The sequence below is a fragment of the Benincasa hispida genome, chromosome 8 (genome assembly GCF_009727055.1).
Source record: "Benincasa hispida cultivar B227 chromosome 8, ASM972705v1, whole genome shotgun sequence".
Lineage (NCBI taxonomy): Eukaryota > Viridiplantae > Streptophyta > Magnoliopsida > Cucurbitales > Cucurbitaceae > Benincasa > Benincasa hispida.
In genome coordinates, this window is record NC_052356.1 from 16175558 (window position 1) to 16203199 (window position 27642).

At 34.1% G+C, this 27642-nt stretch overlaps 2 protein-coding genes across 4 annotated transcripts; both read left to right on the top strand.

Moving 5' to 3' along the window:
- Positions 1 to 8636: 8636 nt before the first annotated feature.
- LOC120083942 lies at positions 8637 to 10481 on the top strand. The gene is made up of 3 exons (XM_039039850.1): positions 8637 to 8707; positions 9882 to 10142; positions 10286 to 10481. Exons 1-3 carry the CDS (start codon positions 8637 to 8639, stop codon positions 10479 to 10481), a joined length of 528 nt encoding a protein of 175 aa, XP_038895778.1.
- An 11017-nt stretch (positions 10482 to 21498) lies between these two features.
- On the top strand, positions 21499 to 27642 carry LOC120083561 (transcription termination factor MTERF4, chloroplastic). 3 transcript variants are annotated; one of them, XM_039039375.1, is made up of 8 exons: positions 21499 to 22228; positions 22454 to 22591; positions 22717 to 22959; positions 23556 to 23669; positions 24827 to 25009; positions 25837 to 26054; positions 26558 to 26973; positions 27276 to 27642. In XM_039039375.1, exons 1-7 carry the CDS (start codon positions 21635 to 21637, stop codon positions 26874 to 26876), a joined length of 1809 nt encoding a protein of 602 aa, XP_038895303.1. In that variant the 5' UTR covers positions 21499 to 21634; the 3' UTR covers positions 26877 to 26973; positions 27276 to 27642. The 3 variants fall into 3 exon arrangements, with proteins under 3 accessions (XP_038895303.1, XP_038895304.1, XP_038895305.1); XM_039039376.1 differs by having other exon boundaries at positions 27302 to 27642; XM_039039377.1 differs by having other exon boundaries at positions 27311 to 27642.

Genomic DNA, 27642 nt, shown 5'->3' on the forward strand with positions numbered 1-27642 from the left:
GTCGACTTTGTAACCTACATTAATAGCTCAAGAAAGGGAAGGTATCGAACTTACTGCCTATGGAACTTTAGTTCTTAATCTCAGTGATAGCATCTTGAGACAGGTGATCGATCAAGACACGGTCTACAAGATGTGGGTCAAGCTGGAAGGTCTCTTTGCAATTAATGATTTCCCAACAAGATGTACCTAAAGGAAAAGTTCTATACTTTTAAGATGAACTCTGCTAAACCACTATCAGACAATCTGGATGAGTTTAAAAGGATAGTTTATGAGTTTAAGAGTCTTAGCAAAAAGATTGGCGATGAGAATGAAGCCTTTGTCTTGAACTCTCTACCCGAAGCCTATAAGGAGGAAAAGAATGCCTTGAAATACGACAGGGAGTCAATTACCACTAATTCCATTATTTCAGCATTAAGAACTAGAAAGTGGGAGCTTCAGTCAATAAAAAAGGAATAGCTTGATGCATAAGGGTTGTTTGTCAAGGGCAAGAATAAACAGAATCGGTCTAAAGGGACTAAAAATCAGCCTGGTGAAGAGCATAAATGGAAAGGACACTTGATGAGGGATTGCTACAACTTAAAATGGAAAAATCAGGAAAAAGAGAAGGATCGAAACAGAAGCTTCAGTGGTTGAAGGGTCCTACTTCTATTCTGATGCCTTAACCTCTATTAGAAACAAAACCAACCAAATAAGTACTCTTGAGAAGCATGACTGGGTACTTGACTCTGGTTGTACCTATCATATGAAACCCTTCAGACCTTGGTTTAATACCTACAAGTATGTGGATGGAAAATCTGTGTACATGGGGAACAATGAAGCCTGCAAAATCAAAGGGGTTGGTTCAGTATACTTAAAGCTAAACGATGGATCAATCAAGCTTCTCAGAAATGTGAGACATGTACTTTTACTCAAGAAAAATTTGATATCTCCAGGTATGGTTGACTTCCTTGGGTGTGGGTGCAGAGGAAAAGATGGAATCCTAGAGATGATTAAGGATTCTAGGGTAGTGTTGGTGAAAATGTCAATGATCTTTATGTAGTAAGGGGAGTAAAGATGATGACCAATGCGTACACTGTTTCAACAGCAAGCTTGACAGAAGCAGACTTGTGGCACAAAAGACTATCCCATACAATGAAAAAAGGATGCAAGCACTGTCTAAACAAGGTATACTGCCCAAAGAGATCAATGAGCATCTTTCCTTCTGTGAACACTAAATTCCAGGGAAAGCAACCAGACAAAGTTTCACAAATCTCAGCATACCACCAAAGAAACATTGGATTATGTTCATTCTGACCTATAGGGACCATCTTCTACATCAAGCCTTAGTGGCTCAAGGTATTTTCTAACCTTTATAGATGAATTTTCTAGGAAGAGTTGGATATACTTTCTTAAAACAAAGGACCAAGTTTTTAAGAAGTTTAAAGAATGGAAAGCTATGATAGAAACCCAAACATCTAAAAGGTTAAAATATTTTAGAACCGACAATGGTCTTGAGTTTTGCAATGAATACTTTGACAAATACTGTAGTGAGAATGGTATAACTATTTATTGAATTGTGAGGTATACACCTCAAGGTTGTTGAGAGGTTAAACAGAACTTTAATGAAAAAGGTAAGATATTTGCTTTCTGATGCTATCCTAAGTGAAAACTATTGCGCAGAAGCTGCAGCCTACATAGTGAATACCTTGAATAGGTGCCCTCACACATCTCTAGAGATGTTTACCCCTGAGGAGAAATGGACTAATCATCCTTCTAATCTAGACAACCTTAAGGTTTTTGGGTGTGTAGGGTTTGTTCACCAAAATAAAGGAAAGTTGAAAGCCATAGCAGTTAAGTGCATGTTTGTAGGCTTCACAGATGGTGTCAAAGGATATAAAATGTGGCATCCAGTAGAGAGAAAGTTCATAATTGGTAGAAACATCACTTTTAGAAAAGATGAGATGTTTATGCAAATGGAGAAAAAACTTGAGGATAGAGGTGAATCATCTACCACAAGAATTGAGGTGGAGTTAGCAACTAAGCAACCAACAGAATCTAACCTACCTAGTGACACAGGAAAAGTTGAGGAAGATGCAGGGGAACAAGAGGAGACTGTAAATGAGCAGCCTGACTTGAGTCAGTATGTCTTAGCTAGGGATAGACAAAGGAGAACCATTACCCCTTCAGCTAGATATACTAAAATGAACTATATGAATTTGGTTCTAAATGTTGTTGTGGCTCCTACTAACCGAGAACCAACAACCTTTGAAAAAGCAACAAGTTGTGTTGATGCAAGGGATTGGATAGAAGCTATGAATAAGGAAATGCATTCACTAAAAGTGAATGATACTTGGTCTTTAATTCCTATGCCTAAGGGTTATAAACCAGTTGCCTCTAAATGGGTTTTCAAACTTAAGGAAGGTGCATCATGTGATAAAAAAAACCTAGGTATAAGGCAAGGTTGGTTGCAAAGGGGTTTACTCAAAGACAAGGAATAGAATACTCAGAGGTTTTCTCTCTAGTTGTCAAAAAAACATCCATAAGACTTCTCTTATCCTTGGTTGCTCAAAATAACTTAGAATTGTATCAACTAGATGTGAAAACTGTCTTCCTTCATGGACATCTAGAAGAGACAATCTATATGACGCAACATAAGGGATTTGAATTTAAAGGAAAAGAAAATCTTTATTGCTTACTAAACAAGTCAATCTATGGGTTAAAACAATCACCTAGGTGTTGGTATAGAAGGTTCAATGATTATATTTCTAGCATTGGTTTAAAAATTTCATTTGACATATGTGTTTATGTAAATACAGGTTCCTACAAGGACAAGGTTTACCTACTCATATAGTAGATGATATGTTACTGGCAGGTAGGTCAAAAGAAGATTTAATCCGTGTTAAAAACCTCTTAAAAAGGGAGTTTGATATGAAGAACTTGGGAGAAGCAAGCAAGGTCCTAGGAATTGAAATCCTAAGGAACAGGGAGGAGTATGTTTTAAGCATTGATCAGTTTAACTATTGTGAGAATATCCTAAAATGGTTCAATATGAGTGATGCTAAACCTGTAAGCTTAGCTATTGCTCAGCAATTCAAGCTATCCTCAGCCAACTCTCCTAAAGATTATGACCAAGAACATCAAAAACAGATGTCATTATAGCCTATAGTCAGGCAGTCGGAAACCTAATGTATTTGATGATTTCTACCAAACCTGATCTCTCATATTCAATTAGCCTTTTTATTAGATATATGTCTAATCCAAGTAAGAGACATTAGGAGGTTACTAAATAGATCTAAGATACTTAGTTTGGTCCAAAAATTCAAGACTAGTCTACAAAAAATTAGGTGAACCAAACTTAGAACTATATGGATATGTGGATGCTGACTATGCTGGTGATTTGGACAAAAGAAGGTCCCTAACAGGTTACCTATTCCTTTATGGTCCTAATCTAATCAGTTAGAAAGCAACACTACAACCTATAGTAGCTTTATCTACAACAGAAGCTAAATATATGCCTTTAACAAAAGCAATTAAAGAGGCATTGTGGCTTAAAGGATTACATAAAGGTTGTGGAATAGATCAAACAGTGGTAAAACTCTACTGTGACAACCAAAGTGCTATCCATTTATCCCGAAATCCACAATACCACACTAGAACTAAACACATTGATATAAAGTATCATTTCATTAGAGACAAAGTAGAGACAGGGGAAATAGAAATTTTAAAGGTTCACACATCAGAGAATGCAGCTGACATGTTGACAAAGCTAGTTTCAAAGCTTAAATTAGTCAAATGACTAGAACGGGTTGGTTTCGAAATTCCAGACACAGGGTAAACATAATGGTCAAAATCATGGAGATCAGAAGATTACAAGACATTAAAGTCAAGGTGGAGAATTTGAAGAAAACATGACTCAAATACCTCAGCTAGTTTAGTTTATAACTAACTTTATCTTGTAATGATATGTTGGTATATGTTATAAATACCACTAATCAGGAAAAAAAAAAACAGAGTAATTCATAATTTCTATTTTTCTGTAAACAAACAAGCTGTAAGCAATCTTCAAAGTGAAAAGAACGTGAATTTTCCCATGAATATAGGTATCTTGGCCGAACCACGTAATCCTGTATGTTTCTTCTTCTTCTCTTTATCTTCTTCCTTCGATTGACATCAATCTTTCTGCAAATCGCATAAACACAATCTTGTTATCAAAATCATATCGATTTCAGAGTATCGAGTTGAATCGTGCATCAATTTTCTTCTATCGAGTAGCATCGAGTCAAACATTTTCGTCTTCGAGTTGCTTCGAGTAAAGATCAAGACTTGTCGAGTAGAATCGAGTATCGATCAGCACTCAACGTGTTCCATCGAGCCAAGAATAGAAACTCGTCAAGGATAGAAGGAAATTTGCATCGAGTATCGAGTAGAAACTTTTTGAGCATGGAGCATCAAGCATCGAGAATTTGACAGAGTTTTTCTCAGCCATTTCTTCATCATCTCAGTATTGATCTTGAGTAATTGGGTCTAGAGAAGATTGAATAACCTAACATTATTCTTGTTCATATGATTCTTCTTTAGCTTTAAACGACTATTTTTAGGAATATGACCATTAGATAAATTATCATTAGATGAGATTAGGTTTACCTTTGTGAGATTTTCACTGTCTTCTTGAATCAAAACTCTTGCCCTCTTGCCTCTTCCTCCACACGATTGTGAGTAATTAATACTTCTAGAGAGATTTCCTTTTGCTTATGACGTATACTTTTCTAAAATTCTCTCCATGATGGTAGAAGTTTATAAATTATGCTGGCAATAATAAGATTGTCTCGAATCTTAATCCCTTCATATGCTACTTCAACCACTATCATCTGAAAGTCTTGTGCTTGCTCTATGACAAACTTTCCATCCACCATTTGAAAGCGAAAGAAGAGACTTGCTATTTTTTCACGACTAATAAAGGGAATTGTGGGAATTAGACTGAGTTGTGGGACTTAAAATAAGCTTGAATAAAGGAAATTTGGAGACGAAGCTCACTAATGCAACTTAAAGAACACCTTCTTCAACCTCTCAAGTTTTCATTAAAACTCAACAAGTATATCAATTTTTGCATGCTCGATTCTCAGTCCAATCTTCTCTATTTATTGCAAGGTCGTCATGCAAAATAGGTTGTTGCATGAGGAGCAGCCCATACTTAGAGATTGACTTCAAGAAGAAGGTGGAGAAATGAGTGAGCTTCTTAGTTGTGAAAGTGGAGTTCTCCCACTTTTCCATTTTTGTGTTTTTCAATTTCAAATTGATTTCCAAAATTGGTAATTTTACAAAATTAATTCATTAATTAATTTTCTAATAAAATTAATAACAAATAATTAATTCTAATTAATTTAATATCAAATATTAAATTAATTTTAACACAAGGTACTCAAGGCAGTTTCTTTTCTAGTGCCTTTCCTCGTTGCAGTGGAAACACTTTTCTTTGTCTGCAGCGTTAGCATCTCCTTTTCTACCAGTGGTTTTCTTCTTCCATTTCCCTTTGTTCTTCTTAACAAGAATACTCTTACTCTATGAAGAGGAAGCAACATCAGGCTTTTTGGAGGACATTACTCTTTTTTCAATGATAGTAACGTGTACTTCCGGTTCTCGACTTTTAGCTCTCATCATAGTCCGGTAAGCCTGTAGCTCATTTAGAAGAGTAGTCAAGTTATATTATGTTTTATTCATGAGCGCGTTCGTGCAGAACTGCGGAAAACTCTTTGGAAGAGATTCTAGAATAAAATCAACTTGACTCTTTTCGTCAATGACGACCCCATTAACTTCTGTCATATTGAAATGGACCATCATGTCCAGGACATGTTCTCTAACAGAGGCCCTTCTTTCATATGGTAGTTGTAAACGTATTTAATAACATCATGCCTTAAGGAAAAGGAAGGTTGTCCGAACATCCCATGGAGATATTCAATAATCTCTTTGGTAATACTTATACTCTCGTGTTTCTTTGCTAAGACGTCAGATATGCTGGCAAGGATATAGGCATGGGCTTTATCATTAGCCCTGATCCATCTATCGTACGCATCCTGATCAGTTCGATTTGCATTTGAGTTAGGAATGGGAGGACAATCCCCTTTTAAAACAAACCGTAAATTGTTTATCACCAGTATAGTATTCAAGTTTGATTTCCAAGTTGCATAATTATCGCCTATCCGTTTATCAGACGCCAACAATTGTACTGATAAACTCGTCATTCTGAAAAATATATAAAAAAAAAAAAAATTACCTGTGAATTGCTTTTTAAACCCAATCAAGTTTTAGAAAAGTAATAATATACCCAAGATTATTTTTGCAACGATACTACAGCAAGACATTCTTGACTAAATACTATCTCCAGGATAACTCATATTCCGATAGTCATTTAGCTACCATTTTTTGTCAGAAATTACTAATTCATTAGTAATTCTATAAGTGTAACCCTCTATTTTTAAACCTCAGAAGTCAATCCAACGATGCTCCTGAAGTTGGAAACTCAAAGTTGAAACCGATTTTAAAAATCCTATCCATTTATGGAGTTTAAGTTGTTCTAAATCCTATGTTACAACCCTTTGAGAGGATAGCCGTCATTAAACGACTAGTGAGACCGACTTAAAGATGACAAGTAGGCGCAACATAATAATCTCACGGTTCAAACCAACAGAAGAACTGTAGGATATGTTGACACATATCCTTCACCTACTTATTGTGAACTACTTCCCTCATTCGCTTTGGTCTTGATCTCATGACGAACACTTTCCGAATGGAGTTCACTCCCAGGGTGACACGAAGTGCTACACGGATCTCACGGTGGGAATTATCTAGGGACGTGAGAATTGAAATCAATATATCGTATATTTGATTTTTCCTTTGAACAACTTCCCCTCATTCACCATGATTAATTCACGCAAACACTTTTCGAATGGAGATCACTCCTAGGATGACACGAAGTGCCGCATGAACCTTTCAGTGTGAACATCTTGAGAACGTGAAAATTTTAAAATCAAAATGTCACATTTGATTTTAAGGTGAACAACTTCCTCCATTCACCCAACTCTGGATTCATGTAAACACTTTTTGAATGGAGATCACTCCCAGGGTGACACAAAGTGCCACAAGAATTTCGATCGTGAACTCTTAGGGACGTGAGAGCTAAAATTAATCATATTATATATGTTTATTAATCTTCTACTGAAGCGTTCTAACATATCATATACGGTGTTGATTTTCACTGAAGTGTTCTAATGTTAAACGAGGTATACATTTTCTTAGGCCTGTTCCGGCTAATTAAACAACCTAAGTCTAGGTGTTTATCCAAGTATAACATTTATATTTGGATTCAACTTATGATGTGTAGGTGATAAACCAGTTTTAAACCTTACATCGCTCACGTATTGCTCATAAAACCGGTTAACAATGCTCAATAATTCGGCCATAGTCCCCAGATAGGAGGTGTTCCGTAGACCGTCAACTTAAATACCCCTAGCCTTCGATAAGATTATATACCGATTGAGTTTGTAACCCGAGTTTTACGAGTTTAACAACCTATTTTAACTATTAAAACGAGTGGTTAATATACGTGAGCATGCAACTTTTCTTTGTTATGGATTTTAAATGTCTAACCCAATTTTATAACAATTTACAAAATTTTAGACATGCTAAACATCTACAACATTCGTCAAAGGTATTCAATATTTAATATAACATTTATATTAAATAAAAGAAACCCTAAACATGCATACTATATACTATAATATTTCATAACATACTTTCAATGTATGTAACATGCTTCCTATAGTGGGATTTTAAATCTACATGGCATATTGTATGCACATACAAAATTTATTTAATTATAACATACATCACATGTATAAATAATTAAATACATACTTATATGGTTTTAGTTTTCGCATTTTCAAGCAAACAAAGCCTAATTATTACAAAAACCAACAAGAAATAGCTCCAAAACTCTTTCGAACTGCTCAAATCGCTCCAAACTAGACCCAAACAGCTTGAACCGGATGTGAACTGCCTGAACCGGACCAGCGAAAACCTTTTTGAAGCTGAACCAGATCGAGTTTGAAGAAAATCGATCAAACCAATCAATCCTCGATGGTCCTCGCTCGGTCAACACACGTCAAGCTGGTCATCACAACTGCTCGCTCATTTGGTTCAAATGGAACTCGATTTATCAAAGATAAGTGTAAAAGAGAATTCTACGAGATGGAAATTCTTAGTGAGAAAGATAGACTTATAGAGGAGTTAAGTAAAATATAACTTAGTAAAGAGATTATGTTCCAATTGGACAGTGGGGGAAAAAAAAGGTATCTTGAATTTAGTGGTTTTATCAAAGATAAGTGTAAAGGAGAGAGAAGTATCCAAGGAAGTTTACTTTTTGGAAAGAGAAAGGAATTTAATGTGTTCAATACTCCTAGTTAAGTATGTTTGGAGGCAAGATATGAGGGGTTACAAGGTATTTGTTTTTGTGTAAAAGAAAAATATCTAATGATCATGTGGAACTTTAGGACAATATGTATTAGATGGAAAGATAGCTTACATAGATGATTTGGTATGGAACTTTGTTTTAACACAAGAATCTGTTGCCGAAATAGAAGGTCAAGAAGGGATAAGCTAAAATGGAGTTATTAGTAGCAGTAGATGATCGAGAACTATTGACATGGTATGTTGAGGCTTCATTAGTTAAGAGGTAAATCATTGAGGGCATTAGTAAGATTTAAGGGATTTTGACTTTGTGTGCTAGTTGGAAACATGAACTAGAAAGACCATCAAGTTGATTGAGAAAAGAAAATAATCCAACTCGAGGTAGACAATAATGGTATATGCACAAAAGTAAGTAAGTTGGATCTTCCAATATAACCATTGGTATAAGGGATAGACTTAGCAATAAAGTTGAGTTGATAGTAAGAAGTTACTAAAAGTGGATTTGGAGCATTACAAGATAGTATGTATTCTCTTGCATGGGCAATGAGTTAACTAGCTTTAGGGAGTACAAGTAATCCAAGCTAGAACTTATGAATCAAGAAGGTTTTATTGTTAAAAAAAATGACTTCAAGGATCAATTACAGTTATTACGAGGTTATGGAAATGTGTTATCAATTGACTGACGCTTTAGCATCTAAGGACTTCAAAACCACATTTTCAGAGGGAATTTTAGACTCATCCGCAACAGGATCTAACTAATGATATGTGATTGTTTTAAGGCAAAAGAAAAATATGAGGATTGGTTCAAGCAAGTTTTATAGCCCATGACAATATAGAGCCTCATGATGAGTTTCTCATGAATGTGAGACTTAATTAGACAAAGTTATTCTCAGACATGTAGACCCTAGGAAAGACATCACAGTTGGCACTTCTAAAGTAGAAGCAGTTTTCAGTTGACTAGATTTGTTCTGGTACGTATCTTCAGATGATGCATTATATAGTATGACCAGTTTCTTTACATTATATATGAAGTTTTCCCAGTGACAAAATGGTAAGTTCAAATGTATGTTTTTAGTGGATAAGACTTTCTTAACTTCATGACCGTTTTCATAGATCTCAGCTCGAACGTGTAGAAGTGTTGCTGATTTTCAAAATCTTAAGTTTCATAGTTATTTATGGAAGGGCTTGTTACACCTCTTTTGGTACTAGTTTTAGCTATGTCAAACGATGACCCTCGTTTTGCATCTAGTTTTTTTGAAGAGTCTTTAGTTAGCATTTGGTACTCGATTGGATTTTGGTACAATTTTTCACCCATAGACTGATGGTCAAATAGAACATCTGAACCAGATATTGGAAGATATGTTGTGCGCTTATGCACTAGAGTTTTCAGAGAGTTGGGACTCTCACCTGCATTTAATGGAATTCGCATCTAATAATAGCTATCAGACTACCACTGACACATTGCCATTTGAGGCCCTATATGGAAAGAGTTGCAAGTCGCTAGTATGCCAAGGTGAGGTTGGTGAGAGTAAGTTGCTAGGTCCTAAGCTAGTGCAGACCACGAATGAGGCAATACAGAAGATCAGAGCTCGTATGCAACCAACTCAGAGTAGACAGAAAAGCTATGCCGATGTGAGACGTAAGGACTTGGAATTTGAGATTGGTGATAAAGTATTATTGAGGGTGGCACGTATTATGAGGTTTGGCAGGAAAAGAAAGCTGAGTTCGAGGTTAATTGGGCCTTTCGAGGTCTTAGAGCGAATTGGCCATAAAGCTTACTGATTGGCATTACCTCTAGCAGTCTTCAGTTCATAATGTCTTCCACATTTCTATTTTGAGGAAGGTATGTGACAGATCCATTCTATGTAGTTGACTTTGAGCCATTGCAGTTGAATGACAACTTGAGCTACGAGGAGAAGCCTGTAGAATTTCTCGCCAGAGAGGTAAAGACATTGCGCCCTAGGGAGATTGCGCTTGTAAAAGTCCTGTGGAAAATCACTAGTTCAAGGAGGCCACTTAAAAGTGAGAGAATGAGATGAGGGCTCAATACCCGGAGCTTTTTCAGGAATGAACTTTCGAGGACGAAAGTTCTTTGAGGAGGGAAGAATGTAACACCCCCGGAGTTTTTTTTTTTTCAAGAATGAACTTTCGAGGACAAAAGTTCTTTGAGGAGGGAAGAATGTAACACCCCGCACATTTTTTTAGTAATAATGTAATTTCAGTAGCTTTATTATTTGGAATTTCAGTAATTGTTATTAGTTTGAGGGCATTTTTGGAATTTTGGACTTCAAGTATAAGTGCGAAAATTTAATTGTTGGTGTGAAATTATTCACTTTGAAATTCAAATGGAAAATTAATGGCAGGAATTAATTTTGTTTTGAAACGGAAAGGAATTTAATAGTATAAAACAAAAATGAATTAAATGTAATTATATTTACTTCCTTTTTTGTTTTATTATTATTATTATTGTTATTGTTTTTTTTCATAAAAAGTCAAACCCCACCCCCCATTTTCTTCCTCATGTTCGTGAGCCCGTCCGACGCCGCCCAAAGCCGCTGCGTCAGTTTCTTCTTCATGACCTCCAACCACCACTACTCAAGCGTCGTTCGCTTTTGCCATCACTGGATCTATCGATTTGGGTAAGATTTCTGCAGTTTGGGTTTGTTTTCGGTTGATTCTTAAATACTCATTTACTTTTGGCATCAATTAGTTTATACCCATTGTGTTTCAACTTTGTATTCAAGTTTGTGAAGGTATTGAGGTGTTTTTCAGTGAAGCTGGAGTTTGTTTTAGCGAGTTTTGGTAAGTTTTATGCTTTGATTACCCTCTTGTGGATTAATTTTGGTTGTTGAGAAATTTTGGTAAAGTCATTTGGAAGTGATTTTTGACGAAGCTACATATGGATAATTTATTTGAGAGATTGGTAGTGAAGTATGTATTTGATTCAAGCTTTAATCATGTAAGCCTAATTTCAAATTATGATTAGGGGGTTGATTCAAATTAGAGGTTTGGAAGGTGAATTCGAATTGGACCACACCTTAGGTAAGGTTATCTGGAAATATTTTGTAATATTTGGGTGTTTGGAATTTGGCCTTAACTATTAATTTTAAAGCTTGGTTTATGTTTAGGCTTGATTAAGGATTCAAGAATTTCACAAAGATTCAATTGCTTTTTGGTTTGACCTAATATCAAGGTAAGTAATCTTACTACTAGAACTGCCCACAGGCCAGGCATTAGATGTATGCTAGCATGTTAAATGAAGGTTATGGCAGAATGACAGCATGAAAGATTGATAGTATAATATGATTAAAGTATGTTCTGTTACGAGATCCGAATTATTTATTTATGCACATAGACACTTGAATGCTAGTATGAGATGGTATGTGCTTCCATAGTTATATTTGATCTGATGATGTTAAGGTATACATGTATGTTGTAGAACCATGATATTGAGGTATATGTGTATGTTGTAGAGCCATGATGTTGAGGTTTATTTGTATGTCATAGATTCGTACAGTGATGATTATGATGTTGAGACTGTGCAAATGTCCTTACTGATTAGTTAGATGCCCATTAGATTTTGTGTTTCCTTTGGGATTCACCAGTTTTTGTTTCCTTCGGGATTCACTAGTTTGTGCTTCCTTCGGGATTCACCAGTTTGTGTCTCCTTCGGGATTCACCAGAGATAGTGAGCATACTTAACTACAGTAGGATAGGACTCAGACTCCTTCTTATTTCATGTGCATATGTGTCCCATGAGGACTAGAGCAGTTATATGTTTCAGTAGAGGTGGGTATCTAGAGAACATAGATACCCAGCTTGATCCCAGTAGTGGGGTTACTTACTGAGTATTTTATACTCATTCTTTCTCATGTTGTTGTTTCAAGTAAGGATAGAGATGCACTAGCGATGGACAAGCGGAATTCGTGATCGAGGCATTGGGACTATTTTTTACGCTTCCGCATCATGAAATTTAGAGTTCTTTTCATGTTTCTCTTAACTTTTAGTTTTGATGTTTAAAACTTATTTTTAAGAATTTTTTTTCCGACTTATTTATTATCCTTTATGATTTATGGGTACCCTACTATTGTTCTAATATTTGAAATTAATGAAAGTCTTTTGAACTTACCTTATTTAATTAGCATTTATTTCACCATAACCGAATGTCGTTTTGAGTTCCATGCATGCATGTATTTAATAACGGCCTAACTTAGGTCCTAGGGGATCAGGTTGTTACAAAACCAAATCTCTCTCAGCCTAGTGAGAAGGTGGGGTCTCTTGTTCAAGACCTAGATTCAGTACTTGATAGACTAACCTTTCCCTTAAATCGGGTAGGCATGAATTTCGTCTTGCACTCTATGTCCCCAGTTATCTATTCGGTCTTACCCCTAAAATGGGAAGCTTATTGAGTTGGCGTTGTTGAGGAAACCCTCATGTCAGAATTAGGATCACTTCGTATGTAGCACTTTACAACTCTTTGTAACAACTACAGAGTAGACTGCATCTAATAGTGTTACCAGAATAAGGTACCCAACCTTAATCATATACTATAGATCGTTTTTGCTATTTACCCGAACTTGATCCATCTTTATGTCTCTACATAAAGTTCAAGTATTCATATAATAGCCATGGATCTTAGTTTATTGGATTTAGACTTTTATATATGCAATTTATAAAATCAATAACAAGTTTATTGACTGCAGAATATTATTATCTTAATACAAACTACGAGTTTTAGGACATAAAACCCAACAATACCTTAGCTCCCTCTCGAGCTTAACTTATTATTCAAGGTAACGCATGCTAAGCCTCAAACCTAGTTCAACATATCATCTTATTCCCCTTTTTACTCGACGCATCTTCAGTATATTGTACTTAACGTATTACCACACTTAACCAAATTTTTACCTTGCGACTAACTGGGTGGGTGGCAGTTTGCACACGAGAGGCTCCTAGGCATTAGAACATGCATGACTCACCAATAAGATGGATGCTTATCCATACTTAGCCTATGCTAGTCAGCTGTTTGTTTATGCATGGGTTGCAACTACCTGCTTGTTGAACCAATCAAAATTCCATATTTCATTTTTAGCTTGAATAACTTAAATTCCAGACATAATCTTATGAAATTTTCTTTTAAGAACGCATTCCTAAACGCCTTAATTAGCTTACCTTAAGATCCCAGCCTCTGGTTCTTCCTTATCTAGCTTTACACCTCACCCACGTGGCCTTAGATTCTTGAACACTAAAATTCCTCAACCTTCAGCTCAATTCCATGGAATTTTTTCCTCTGACAACCTTATTTCAACTCCTTCAACATTCAAGCTTCGAGTTTGCAGAAGTTTTCCTTCCTTAGCTCGAGTAGAATGCCCAAACCAAGCACCTAAATTCAAACTCTCCTTTTATACTAAGGCTACATGCCTATAGGGCTTTCTTAAAATGACAGTCGAGCACTAACTCATTCTCATGGCTTCTAAACACGCCACTTAGACCACTAATTGGTTGATTAAGCTAAATGCTTAAGTCCTTCATCAACGCCCAAGTTTACGTTCCATCTTGTCTTTCTTCTCGGTCAACGAATGCCCTGGCTAACGTTGCCTTCCCTTGTATATGCTTGCTTTATCCTTAGACACCCGTGCTTAAGGCTACTACCCATAAACGCCTTCTTTAACTTCTAATACCCCTCAGCATCTACCATGCGTTCACTTAGGCAGACTTAACTGCTCGCATACTATCCACCTTAGGCCTTTACTAACCTCCATATGGCTATTAATGCATACGTTCTGTTAAATTTAGCCAATTTCCAACCTTAGACTTCTCAAGCCTACAGATGCTTATGCATTCCTCACTTCTACGTTTTTTATTTCCTTCAAAGTGTTAGCTCTCTTATCTTGCTCGAGAGCACAACTTCAACTTAGGCAAATTTTTACTTCTTTTCTAACTTGATGTCATTCCTACATGCACCTGCCTTAGCTTTCCCAAATTTTGTCTAAGTGTAGATTGTCTTTTACTACCCGAGAGCACCCCAATCCAAGACTTAGAAAAATTTTCCATATCTCTACCTCACACACATACTCAGTATAACTTCCATATTGTTTCAGCCGTTACAAGCATTAAACTACATGCTTACAGAGATGGAAAACACATACTAGAATAATTAAATACGTAATTAAGGGGACTTAAACATGATAAAATAATAAAATAGGTTTAGGGGTTTACATCAAAGAGATCTGGGCAAAGGAAGATCTGGCAGTAGATTTGAAGATCTGAGCGGAGGAGGGAGGGATCTGGGCGTTGAAGGGCTTTAGAAAGATCTAGAGGTTTGAAGATTTAGGCGGGGGAGAAATCTTCAACAAAAAGTAGAAGGTTAGGCAACCACAACTCTCTCTGTCTCTCCCCTTGTAGAAACCACTGCCACTCACGCCCGCCACCGTCGTCCGAGTTCCTACTACCGCCATCGCACACAATCCGTCATTCACCATGTCCACCGTCATTTCTCTCCTTGATATTTTCGTGGCTGAATTGGTTTGAGAGAGAAGTTAGAGAAGATGAAAAATGTGTAGGTATTTGGGCAATCTTTTCGTTTAATCAAAAAAATTTGGAAAACAATATATTGTTCTTAAAAAGCATATGTCATTTAAAACGCCCCTTTAGTTTTCTATTTTAAAAAGCGTGTAACTAATTGGTGATTGAGGACTAAATGGTAATCGAACCCTAATTTATGTGTAATTTTAAAGTCAATTTAGACATTCTAGTAAATAATTGAAAAGTTGGACATAATTGGAATACAAGATATTTATGCCTTACTTTTTTTTGTAGATTAACATAAACACTATTTTTTTTAGCATAATTTATAAACACTGTTTTTACTTTTTTTGTTTTCATATTTCATTACATAACTTGTTTTTTTTTAAAAAAATAAGAATCGAAGCCAAATTTTGACCAACTAGACTACAACTGTTTTTCAGAAAGACTAATTCTAAAAAAACCATGTCCATGGCAACGGAACTTTTTTTCTTATTTTTACTGTTTCTTGTTTTTTCCCTAAAAAATAAATTATGAATAACTAAATAAGAAACTGCATATAAATGCCTCTCTTAGCGTTTGCATCACATACTCTCTCTTGTTTTTTTTATGCATCGGACAAATAAAAGCAAATCCAAGAATTATTATTATTGAAATGATGAATAAATATAACTATTTTTTTAATTAAACAGTGTGGCAAAACATTTTTTCTTCCATAAACGAGACAAAACTCAAATCATGTACCAAAAATTTAATCTAAATTCGTAAAATAAATAAATGAATGAAATAGCTAACCATAACTAACTTATTCGTAAAAAGAAATTTAAAAGAAATAAGAGGTACAATAAGAAGAAGAAAAAAAGATGATGCATTTATATAATAGAAACATGGTTGATGTAAGTATATTTTATTGAACTTTATATTAAATTAATGGTGACCATATATGTATTGAGTGGCCTCCAATAACATATATTTATCAAATGATCAAATATACACTTGGGCTAAAAGGTCAAGTTGGAAACACATCCCTAGAGCCCAAGAAAAATCAACTGCTCATCTTATTCCTATATTTCACATAAAATTGAAGAATGTAAAAAATTCTTTTAAGGGTCTTTCATACACTCGTGATATGATAAATATTTGAATGTAGTGTAATTAAAAATTGACACCGGTTAATTTTTTTAAAAAAAAGATTAAAATATATATATATATATATATATATATATATTTCATGTATGTATAGAAATGGAAGTATGGAACTTAGGTGCAATCTAAATTGCACCGGCTATACCAAAGTTTTGTTTTATTATAAATACCATCAAAATTTGATAGTATATAGTCAAATTTAGTCAATTAATATTTATTGGAAGGGGTGAAATGTAACTATTCTATGAAAGGAAAAGTACCCATGATAGATAAGGTTATAGTATGTGGTTTTTTTTTTTTTTTTTAAATATCAATTGTTGAATTTAAAACTTTGATATATTTGTCAACGATATATGTTTGAACGAGTTAAACTATTTAAGGTTTACAGTATTTTGTGATTAATAAGCTTTGAGAAAGAGAAAAAGGAAATTGAATTAACTATTTATCAAAGTTTTATTTATTCTATGACTAAAATTAATGGAGGGTATAAAACTTGCAAATACAAATCGAAAAGTTAAGGTCTCATTTTAATAGTCATTTGGTTGTTTGTTTTTTAAAATTAAGCCTATAAGCACTACTAGCTTCTAATGGTTTCTTTGTTTTTCTTTTTCTTTTCCTTTTTTAGCTAATTTTAGTAGTGTTTTCATAATTCAAGTTTTAAAATTTTTCAAGATTTTATTTGATAACTATTCTTTTTTATTATTTTCAATTTTTAAAAATTAAGCTTATAAGTACTACTTCTATAATTTTACATATAAATTTATTTGTTTTGTTATTCACTTTCTACTTATGCTCTAAAAAACTAAACCAAACTTTGAAAATTAAAATCTATAATTTTTAATAACTTGTTTCAGTTTTTAAAGCTTCAAAACAAGCATTTCACTGGATCTTTAGAAAGAAATCCTTGTGTTCGACCCTAGATTCACCAGGATTCTAGTTAAATTTATACTTGGGTTTAATTAGATAAAACAGTACGTTTACACAATTAAAGAGAGCAAAACATAGAATCATCTCATCGCACTTGTTGTCACTAAAGGTTACCATTCCTCCATCATTTTTAAGAAAAAAAAATATGCTTGGATTTGTCTCTCGTCATATCCTTTGAGCAACTACTATCCAAGTATAATCTATTTTTTCTTGGAGGCTTTCACAAAAACCTACAAACAAAAAGTTTGAGATTGATTTTTTGATATCCATGCTTGTTTGGGTTTAAGAGTTTTAGTATTTTCAAACTTAGGGGTCTATTTCAATTTTGTATTGGCATTAAAAATATTGGATCTAGACATGTAATAAGAATAAGTTTTCTGTCCATACTTGCCATAAGAAAAACAAACAATATTATGCAAGGATTTATCTCTAACAAAAAATTTATACACTTTACCCTTTTTGGAGAAATTCTTTCTTGGAGCATCGTAAAATTTTGCTCTTTGAGAAAAATTTCTTTTTAAAGAAGTAGACTGAGCATACTTCAATTTAAAGCACTTAGGTCTAATATGTCCTTCAATATCATAATTATGACATATAGGCACAAAACTAGATTTAGCATTATTAGACACAACATTAGGCATATTAGGCACAACAAAAGATGTTTTAACAAATATAGTTTTAGAACTTGAAGGAGTAGAATATTCATCAATATAGGCTAAACTCTCTTATCACCAAAAGACTTGCCTACTTCAATTATTTTATCCAATCTTTGAGCACCTATTGTCAACTTTTTAATAGACTCTTTAGCTTTATCAAGATCTTGTACAATGTTCTTCTTCTTTATAGACTCATCCTCCAAGTGCTCCTTCAGTGATCTCATGGCATGAGTGAACCAATGAGTTCCTCTAATGGAAGTTTGGTGAGATCTTTTGCTTCTTGGATTACCATCACCTTTTCTTCCCAAGCTTTAGGTAGAAATCTAAGAATTTTTCTAACATTTTCATAAGTTGTATAAACTTTTACCAAGTCCTTTCAAAGCATTGATAATGTTAGTAAATTTAGTAAACATATCGGTGATAGACCCATTAACATCCATTTTAAATAACTCATAATTATGAACAAGCATGCTAATTTTGGACTCTTTAACTTGATTTATTTCTTCATGAATAATTTTAAGAATACTCCAAATTTCTTGAGTGGAAGAACACATAGATATTCTATTAAATTCATCTTTGTTCAAAATACAATACAAACAATTAATAGCCTTAGCATTAAAAGAACATTTTTTCATTTCATTTTCATCATACCCTTCTTCAAATTTAGGCTTATCAACATTATCAACCTTTTTCATGGGAACATATGGATCTTTAGGAACAATTAACCACAAATTATAGTCATGGATTGCAAATAAATTTTCATTCTAGCTTTCCAATATGCATAATTTGAACCATCAAAGTAAGGAGGTCTAGAGGTAGATTGGTCTTCTACAATTCCATTTACAACTGAGGTTGCCATAATGCTCTAACAATAAAGTTTATCAAGGAAATTAAATTTTAAAATGAGCAACCTTTATTTGATACCAATTGTTGGACCAGTATGACAACTCTGGGGGAGGATGAATAGAGTTTAATTAAATTTTTTTCCTAAAGTATGCTCAATTTAATCTAATAAGTAATTTTTTTAATCAAATTAACACAACCCTAATTGATACTAAATAACAAAATTGATAAAAAGGAATGTAAAAAACACATTAAATCAATATCAACCAACAAGAGCAAGAAATATAAATAATTATAAAAGAGTTAGGGAATAAGACACCGTGATTTTTATAGTGGTTCGGTCAAACTCGACCTACATCCACTTTCCCAAGCGTCGAGATTTCGATTAAAAAAATCACATTTGACTCTTTCCACTGATGAGAGTCGAACTACTACCCTGCTCACGAGTTCAAGAGCAAACTTGATCCTTTCCAGGGGTTAGAATCCCGCCATTACAATATTTTTTAAGCTTTAAATCATACAATAAAAATCTCTAAAAAGAGTGAGTATACAAGTTTGAGCTCACACACTTTAATTCTCAAAATATAATAGAAAATTCTCTAAAAAAAAAGATAAAAATAATGAAAATTGGAAGCTTGTATAGAGAGTAATAATGGTGGTCTTTTTGCTAATTTTGAGGATTATAAAATCTGAAAAATTGAAACAATTTTGGAGAAGATGAAGTATAAAAGGAAATGTAAATAGGGCAAAAAGTAGATTTTAATTTGAACAATTAGATTGATAAAAAAAAATGAAATATAAGGTGAAGATTAAAAGTAAAAAAGTAAAAAAGTAAAAAAGTAAAAAAGAAATAATACATATGTATATAAAGTACCTTTAACGGTAACTTTTTTAAAAAAAAAAAAAAGAAAAAAAAAAGAGAAAGAAAAGTGATTGTCTTTTAAATACAAGTGATCGTTGGGACACTTGCCCATTATCTTTTTTTTTTCCTTTAAATAACAAAATCAAATTCTTTTAAATAATAATAAAATCATTTTTTTAAAGAAAACCACAATCCACTCCCCACGTGTCACTCATCTTATATCTCAAAAGTGACCTTTTTTTATTGGTCCAATTTGATGATTAATTTGTCAGGTTACTAAGGGTATTGAAATCGCGAGCTCTACGCTACGGACTATTCAAAATAATAAAATTATTAGGAAACAAAATCAGGTTTATTATCATCAAAATATTAATTAATTAATTAATTTGAGTAAAGACCAAAAAACAAACATATATAAAATTTTGAAGCCTATGAACTAAATAGAAATCAGATAAAAAACTTAGGGACCAAAAATGTACTTTCCCCTAAATAATGTGAATATATTCATATTAAAAATGTAGATTAAAATTAACATGAATGAGATTCAAATTAAAACTTTATGAATGTTTATATTAAAACTATAAGTTAAGTTTAATGTGAATGAAATTCATATTGAAACTATAGTTTATGAGAGAAAAATACATTTGGATATGATTCAAATGTAATATTATATATACGTAATTTATTAATTAATAAATATTATTTAATTAATTTGATTTAATTTAATTTAAAAAATTAAATAATAACTCTTATATAGTTACAAGGGAGTTAACGTGAATGGAGACTCCCCTCACTTCTTATGCATAATAGTTCTACATTTGGATGAATACGAAAAACAAATTATTCACACTGACTCTCTCCATTCTCTCATCACTCTCAAGTTACAGAGAAAAAGTTTCTCGGTAAAAGCTCTTCCCAGTCTTCTAAAAGAGGTTCTCCCAAACCTATTTCTTGTCGAAGGATAGCAGGAAAAACTTGGTGGTGGTGTCTTGTTCGAGATTCAAGAAGATTAAAGAAGTCGTGATCGCAGTGAAAAATTGGAAAAAATTGAAGAGTTGTCTCCAAAGGTATTTTATTTCTCCTTGAAATTCTTCACAATAAAACATGCTTAGTTAAAAAAAAAAAAACGTTTAAATTTCTCTATATTTTTCCATAAACTCAAACACACATATTAGAAGCATAGATGACTAATCGCTTTTGTACAAGATTCGATCCCCTCATGTTTAGAGACTTCATTTTCATAAACTAGAAACCAAAAACTAGATGGTTACCAAACATGTCATAGTTTTTTAAAATTGGTTTTTTGTTTTTAGATTTTAAAGAAAAATTCAAATGTTTCTTCAAAAGAATGTGAAAATCATGGTAAGAAAATTGAGACAAAACAACATGAAATTTAATAAAGGGAAACTAAAAACAAAATGGTTATCAAACATGATCTTAACAAGTATAAGCTCATTGCTATAAGATGTAGCAAGTAAGGCAACCGTCTATCTAGTTTATGAGTTTTTAAATTTTATGCTAAACTTCATTTAGTTAAAAAATTGTGAAAGTGAAAAATCAAGTCATTGAAGAGATAATTAACAACTTTGAAAAATTTATTCAGTTTTATATAATTAAAATATCATTTTGATTTCCGTATTTTGGATTGAATTTTACTTTAATCTATATATTTTAATTGTATAATTTGAGTTCCCATGCTTTCAATAAATACTATAACCTCTTTGACCATGTCATTTTTTTAATACAAATAATCCAAATTTTGTTGGGCTAATGTCAAATAGCCCAAATTATGAAAACAATGAAAACAAACATTTTTCTTAGATCACAAAATACAATACAACATTTAACTCTTTTTAGAGTCCATTTACATTAATCACAAATTGATAAGACTTCGAATGCAATTTCAAGACCGATTGAGATTTTTATAAGCGGGTGTTTGACCCCTCAAATTGGATTGAGTTGGATGGAACTCTGCACGTCAAACACTCTAAAAACTACAAATTCTAGTCTATTGTTAAAAGTTCAAAATCTTTTGACTTTTCTCAAATATAAATCACATTCAATATCTCAACAATTCGCGATGGGTGAGAGCTAGGAATGGCGAATGGATAATTTTAACCATGGTCAGTGATTTGTTATGTAAGTAATATAATGAGTAGACAAGGTTTTTCATTTGCGCTTGGGTCGGGTTTGTCTCCTCATTCTCATTGTAGGGTTTTACCAAGATTTTACAATGGCAACCATGGCCTCCTTCTTCTTCCCCATTCCCACCATTAATGGCTGCACTAAATCATCTCCTCTTGTCCCTCTCCACCGCTTCAACCTTCCCCAACCTCCCTCCTTCTTTCCTCTCACTTTTTGCCCCTTCCCTTCCCGCTTTCCCTTCCTCCTCACCTCTTCCCATTTCGTTCGTTTCGCCTCTACTTCCTCCGATGCTCTTCCCTTTTCCGATGGCCCTCCAGAAGAAGACCCACTTCATTCTTTGGCCGAAGCCCGGCTCGCCGTTTCCGAGTATCTACAGCGTTTCGGGGTTTCGGAGGACGAATCTGTCTCCATCGCCTCCAATTCCCCTCGTTTCTTGAAGATGCTCGTTGATGGAGTTCGGGAATTGGACGAGACATCCATGTGGGTTTCCTGGAGTAAGGAAGGAGGAGAACAGCCGTTGGTTGATGATTTTGGGTTTAAGGAAAAGGTGGGTTTGATGGCCATGGAGAAAGGTGACCATGGGAAGGTTGCTTTTTTGGAAAGCGTCGGTATGAATCTTTCTTCAGCTATGAATGTTGCTCGCTACCTCTCTGGAGAGATGCTTCCATCTCTCATTTATAAGGTAGGACGCTACTTTTGCTAAATTTTCTTCAAATTAGCATTCTCGTTGTCCCGATATTTCCTATAGAAATACTCACAGTTGATCGATTAGCGGGAATTAATGAAATTAGTTTCTGATTAGTACTGTCTGAGTTCTTTTTTACTTGAGTTGATATCTGTTTGCAGTGTAGAAATTGAAGATTGATTAGCTTGCCGACGTTGGTTTATTTTTACATTTGCTCTTTAGGTAAAATATATGAAGGGACTCTTCTTTTCTGGCAGCGGTGATGGAGAAGTCATAGGAAAAAATGCTCGTCGGATGATGACCAACTTATCAATTCCTCCTGATGATGATGTGCAGCAGACTTTGTCCTTTTTTGAGAAGGTCTTGTAACAGTTTTCAGTTCCAAAGTTTCCAATTTCAAAGTTCGAACTAATTTTTTTCTTGTTTCTGTTTCATTCGTTTTTTAATTTTCATAACATATGTTGTCTTTATTAATATTGTTATAGATTGAAGCCAGGCGTGGAGGCCTAGACATGTTGTGTTCAAATGAAGAATCCTTTCGCCTCTTACTTGAATCATTTCCTCACATGCTTTTTTTGTCAGTAGAATCCCATGTAAAGCCAGTGGTAGAATTTCTTGAAAACATTGGCATCCCTAAGGAACGCACGAGGAGTATGTTTCTGCTATTTCCACCCATCATTTTCTTCGATACTGAAGTCCTCAAATCAAGGATACTAGCTTTTGAGGAGGTACTATTGCTTGCATTTACGTACTTATATACACGCACGTGCACACAATTACACACAAGGGACATTTATACATCATTAAAGTAATTTGATAATAGGTATGAAGTACCAAACTCTCTTTAGGAGTTTGATGAAAGTCCCTCAAACAAGAAAAAAAATCCTGATATCTTTAAGAATTATGAACATCAGAGCAAGGTCACCCTTGCTGCTGCCTGGAACATGGGTTTTGTAAGTGGGAATGGGAATGAGTAAAATTGTAGGGCTGATATACATACATACACACGTACATATATATATATATATATATATCCTAGGCATGCTTTATTCCTTCTCTTCCAAAATTGGATTCAAAATTAGTCAATGACTTTAGGCCAAAGTTCATCTCTTTTATGTATAAAATTATAGCTCGAGTTCTTTTGAAAGACTGAAAATGTTTAAAAAATTTTGAACTATATTACCCTCACTTTCAAATGGAAGGTGGGTTTCATTTTTTTCATTGAGTCTAGATTCTTATTGAAAAAAGAGTTCACTGTATAGTATGATGTTATGTTGATATTTTCTCACTACTTTTAGTTTATTGATGTTTAATTATCCTGTAGGTTGGCATAGAAGCGACGACAGTTGGTAAATTGTTACTTAAATATCCATGGATTACAGCCAATTGCATCCAAGGCAACCTTAAACAGATTGTTTCTTTCCTTGAATTGGAGAAGGTACACCTACTCTGGCCATTTTACCTTGCTTGTACTAATGTGATTAATTGCATGTTTAAAACCCTAGAATTTGATATATAATTATGCTCATGAGCACTATTGGTTGGTATTTTGAATTTGATAGCAGCTGCCAGCTGATGTTTTGACCATTCTAAATCTCATATTCTTATTTAAAGAATGACAATGTATCTTTCTGAAGTTGAGTGAAAATGGTCAACATTGAAAAGAAAAGGCACAGATGGTAGATTGGGCCTAAGTGCAACTCTCCTTAGAAGGCTTCAATTGAGAATCTGCCCTTTAAAGGCTTTCTTTGGGGAGGAGCTAAAGTGAAAGGGGATACCACTTGGTAAAAGTCGGGCCAATGATAAGAAATTATTGTCATCTTGCAAAATGGCATGGAAATTCCGTTTTGAGAAAGAGGATTAATGGAAATTTCACTGTAAGAAAGAGGATTGATGGAGAAGAGTTGTGGCTAAATTTTGAACCACCAATCAAGGTTCTTGGCTGGTCACTTCCTTCAAACTTTCTATGGACTATGGTCTCAAACAGGTTCGCAGTCGTTGTGGGAAATCATAGTTCTGTTAGCTTTCAGAATGATTTTTGGATTGGTAATGAACCCTTTTAAAGGCTTTCCTTTGAATATTCTCTCTTTCCAATTGAGAAACCTCTTCTGTTGATGACATTTGGAATCTCCTACTCAAAAATGGGCCTCGATTATTGAAGTACTTTTTTGGATGCGTTGTCCAAGATGTACCTCTATCTCAAATGCACTTGCCCCTCTCCTTGAACTCTCGTCAGTTCTATACAAATGGATACACCTACCTACAAGAGTCTTCTTATGCAACTCATTATTGAAAGATACTATGATCAAGAGTGTCTCAGAGAAACGTATTTCTTCCTCGTAGCTTAATCAACTCTTTGGTGAAGATTGTTGCACTCAAACTTTTCTGGTCTTTTCCATGGTGATTCATATATTTGAAAACAAGAAATTGAATTTAGATCACATGCCAAACTTGCCTTTACCTTTTGGTAAATGAGCATTATTCTGTAGTAGGTGCCCTTTAAGCTGTTGAAAAATCCAAGTCTGTGCTAATATGACGAATTTGCACCTTTGTATATATGTAATATCTCGTTTACTAGAAGATATTTCATGACAGGTACCAAATGCAAGCATTATCAATGCAATCAGCAGTTGGCCACTGATTTTAGGAAGCTCAACTAGTAAATTGCAATTGATGGTGGACAGGTTTGGTGGGCTAGGTGTTCAAAGCAAGAAGTTGGGTCAGGTGATAGCCACAAGTCCTCAGATATTACTTCAAAAACCTCAAGAATTTCTTCAGGTTGGTACCTAGTATTATTTACCATTCTTTGTTGTATCCTGCATTGCAATCAATGTCAAAAGAAATTCATGGATACTTTCAACATTATTATGGATGATATGTTCAAATCATAATGCTTCAGAGCTTATTTACTCATTTACTTCAATATTTTTGTATCTTAGGTATAAACAAACACATTGTGTACGTCAATTTATTTCTCATCTGAATGCCATATAACTTGCCTTCTCTCTTGTTTTATGTTCTTATATTTATATTCCAACATCAATTAGAAAATATTATATCATTTTGAATTTGAAATATGATGATATTCTCTCTAGTTTTTTGAACTTTCAATTGTAGGAAAAATTGCCAAAGCTAACCCTTGAACTCTGTGGGTTGTTATATGAACTTACCATCACATCCTCCAATGTTCAATTTTGATTAATCACCTTCGTAAGTATACAAAATTGTTGTAATTAAACTCTTAAATATTGCAAAATGAACTAATCAGCTATGATAAAGTGTTTTTTCTAGAATCAGGATGGTTCTTCAACGTTTATCAAAAAATTTTAATTTTTTTAGTAGTTAACATTGTAGTTTTCAAGTTTTATAGAGTAAAAGAATATTAGTTTAAATTAACAAATTTATAGTTTGCGGGTTGATTTTTACCGGCCTTATAGTTCAAAAGTAATTATGCATTAAAATCTCGTAAGGGAGGTGGATCAAATTGAAAATTCGAGTGCGTGGTTGTAACAACCTCTATAACTTAGTGGTGGCTTTTGCAATCTTTTATTGTTCGGGAGTTTTGGAAGTTTCAGAAGTTTATAATTATAATTGTGCGTATACAGGTCGTTTCATATTTGGAAGAGTTAGGGTTCGACAAAGGAAGTGTTGGTAGAATAATTACTCGTTGTCCAGAAATATCTGCAACTAGTGTTGAGAAAACGCTAAAGAGGAAGATTGAATTTCTCATCAGTATTGGAGTTTCTAAGACTCATCTACCTCGTGCAATTAGAAAATATCCAGAGCTTCTCGTGTCTGACCCTGACAAAACTTTACTCCCGCGGTAATGCTCAGGCTTCACTTCTGTGTATATACGTGTGTGATGTGGTACAATTGGTGGGCATAGCTTCCATGAACGAGACAATAAAATCTTTTGAGAAGGGCAAAAAGTTATATGCATTTTGAAAATACATCTTTATGATAAAAGTAATTCTCAAAATAATTCACATTTATAATTTTTCTCATTGGTTTCCTGGTTTGTTTTAGCATATTTGCCGTGTCAACTGAAAATGTCTCATGTAACATTTGAGTAGGTTGCTAAGTGAATCTCATTGCAATTGAAAATCAAGACTTTTCTCACCTCACTATTTAGAAGTATAGAAAAAGGAAGAATGATTTATCTACTTGAAAAGAATGTATAATTAATTAGATTATAAATAGAAGATGATAACTTTTTGTCTCAAATTATTGTAGTTGTAGTTGAAATTGATATGGATCTTTACACTACACTATTCTGTTCTATGATGTGATGCCCCAAATTCTAATAACGATCACAACGTTTTGCAGTATAAGGTACCTGAGGCAGAGAGGGTTCTCAGAGAGGGATATTGCCTTCATGGTTGGTAGATTCTCTCCTGTACTGGGGTATAGTATAGAGGAGGTATTGAGACCCAAACTAGATTTCCTTGTAAATATCATGGAGAAGTCAATAAAGGAAGTGGTCGACTATCCAAGGTACTTCAGTTATTCGTTGGAAAAGAAGATAGTTCCAAGGTTCCGTGTGTTGAAGGGGATAAATGTAGAATGTAGTTTAAAGGATATGTTGGGTAAAAATGATGAGGAGTTTGCTGTTCAGTTTATGGGCTACAAAGGAACAGAACATTAGATTTGCCTAAACTGACAAAGAGGGAGCTGCCCCGGGGAGAAAAAGCATGGAGTTCATTGTTGCATGCCAATTCACAAAGCAATTCAAGATTTTTCAGGTATGCCAACATTCATTACCATAAAATACGTAGTTGATTTCAGAACTAATGGTTGAGTACAAGCAGGATTTCGTTTGTAGATTATGTTTTGAAATATCTCATATTGTACAGAATCTATCTGGCCCTCTCTAAAGAAGCTAGAATTACATTTCTTGTTATGGGGTTCAAATGAGTTGATTAGTAGATAGATAGATTGAGTTATAGCAAGAGAGGGTTCAAGATGATTGATTGCTTCCCTCGACAATAAGTTTTTTAGTTCATTAATCGTGTTACAGATTCTTTATACGTATATATAATTGCAGTATGATCAACTCTTGGTGGGGATTAGCATTGGCAGGTCACTAATTGGAGAAGAAGCTAATCTATAGTTTTTGGTTTGAACAAAGCAAGTTTGCGCACCGGCCAGATCCGTTGGTTCATTCTAGTCCTATTAGCTAGAACTTATGTGTATTTCATACGTAGTTTTCAATGTTAAAATATGGCTAGGGTAGGAGTTAAGGACTTGGGATCAGAACTTCTTAAAGCAATGCCTATATGATTTATACTGCAATCATCGTGTTTTCTATTCAAAATTTCAGTCTCTAGTTGCCTTCTAATTCTATAAAGCCTCCCTTACCTGTAGTTTTATTTTTGTTAATTTGAACTTTATATACATATTCTTAAGCTTAA

Excerpts from the sequence above, each read along its gene's own strand:
- LOC120083942 (XM_039039850.1), top strand. The coding sequence starts at position 8,637 with ATGGAGTTATTAGTAGCAGTAGATGATCGAGAACTATTGACATGGTAT. Across the intron at positions 8,708-9,881 it reads GAGGCTTCATTAGTTAAGAG|CTATCAGACTACCACTGACA; the intron begins GTAAATCATTGA and ends ATCTAATAATAG. Across the intron at positions 10,143-10,285 it reads AGGGTGGCACGTATTATGAG|GTATGTGACAGATCCATTCT; the intron begins GTTTGGCAGGAA and ends ATTTTGAGGAAG.
- LOC120083561 (XM_039039375.1), top strand. The coding sequence starts at position 21,635 with ATGGCAACCATGGCCTCCTTCTTCTTCCCCATTCCCACCATTAATGGC. Across the intron at positions 22,960-23,555 it reads GGATACTAGCTTTTGAGGAG|GTTGGCATAGAAGCGACGAC; the intron begins GTACTATTGCTT and ends ATTATCCTGTAG. Across the intron at positions 23,670-24,826 it reads CTTTCCTTGAATTGGAGAAG|GTACCAAATGCAAGCATTAT; the intron begins GTACACCTACTC and ends ATTTCATGACAG.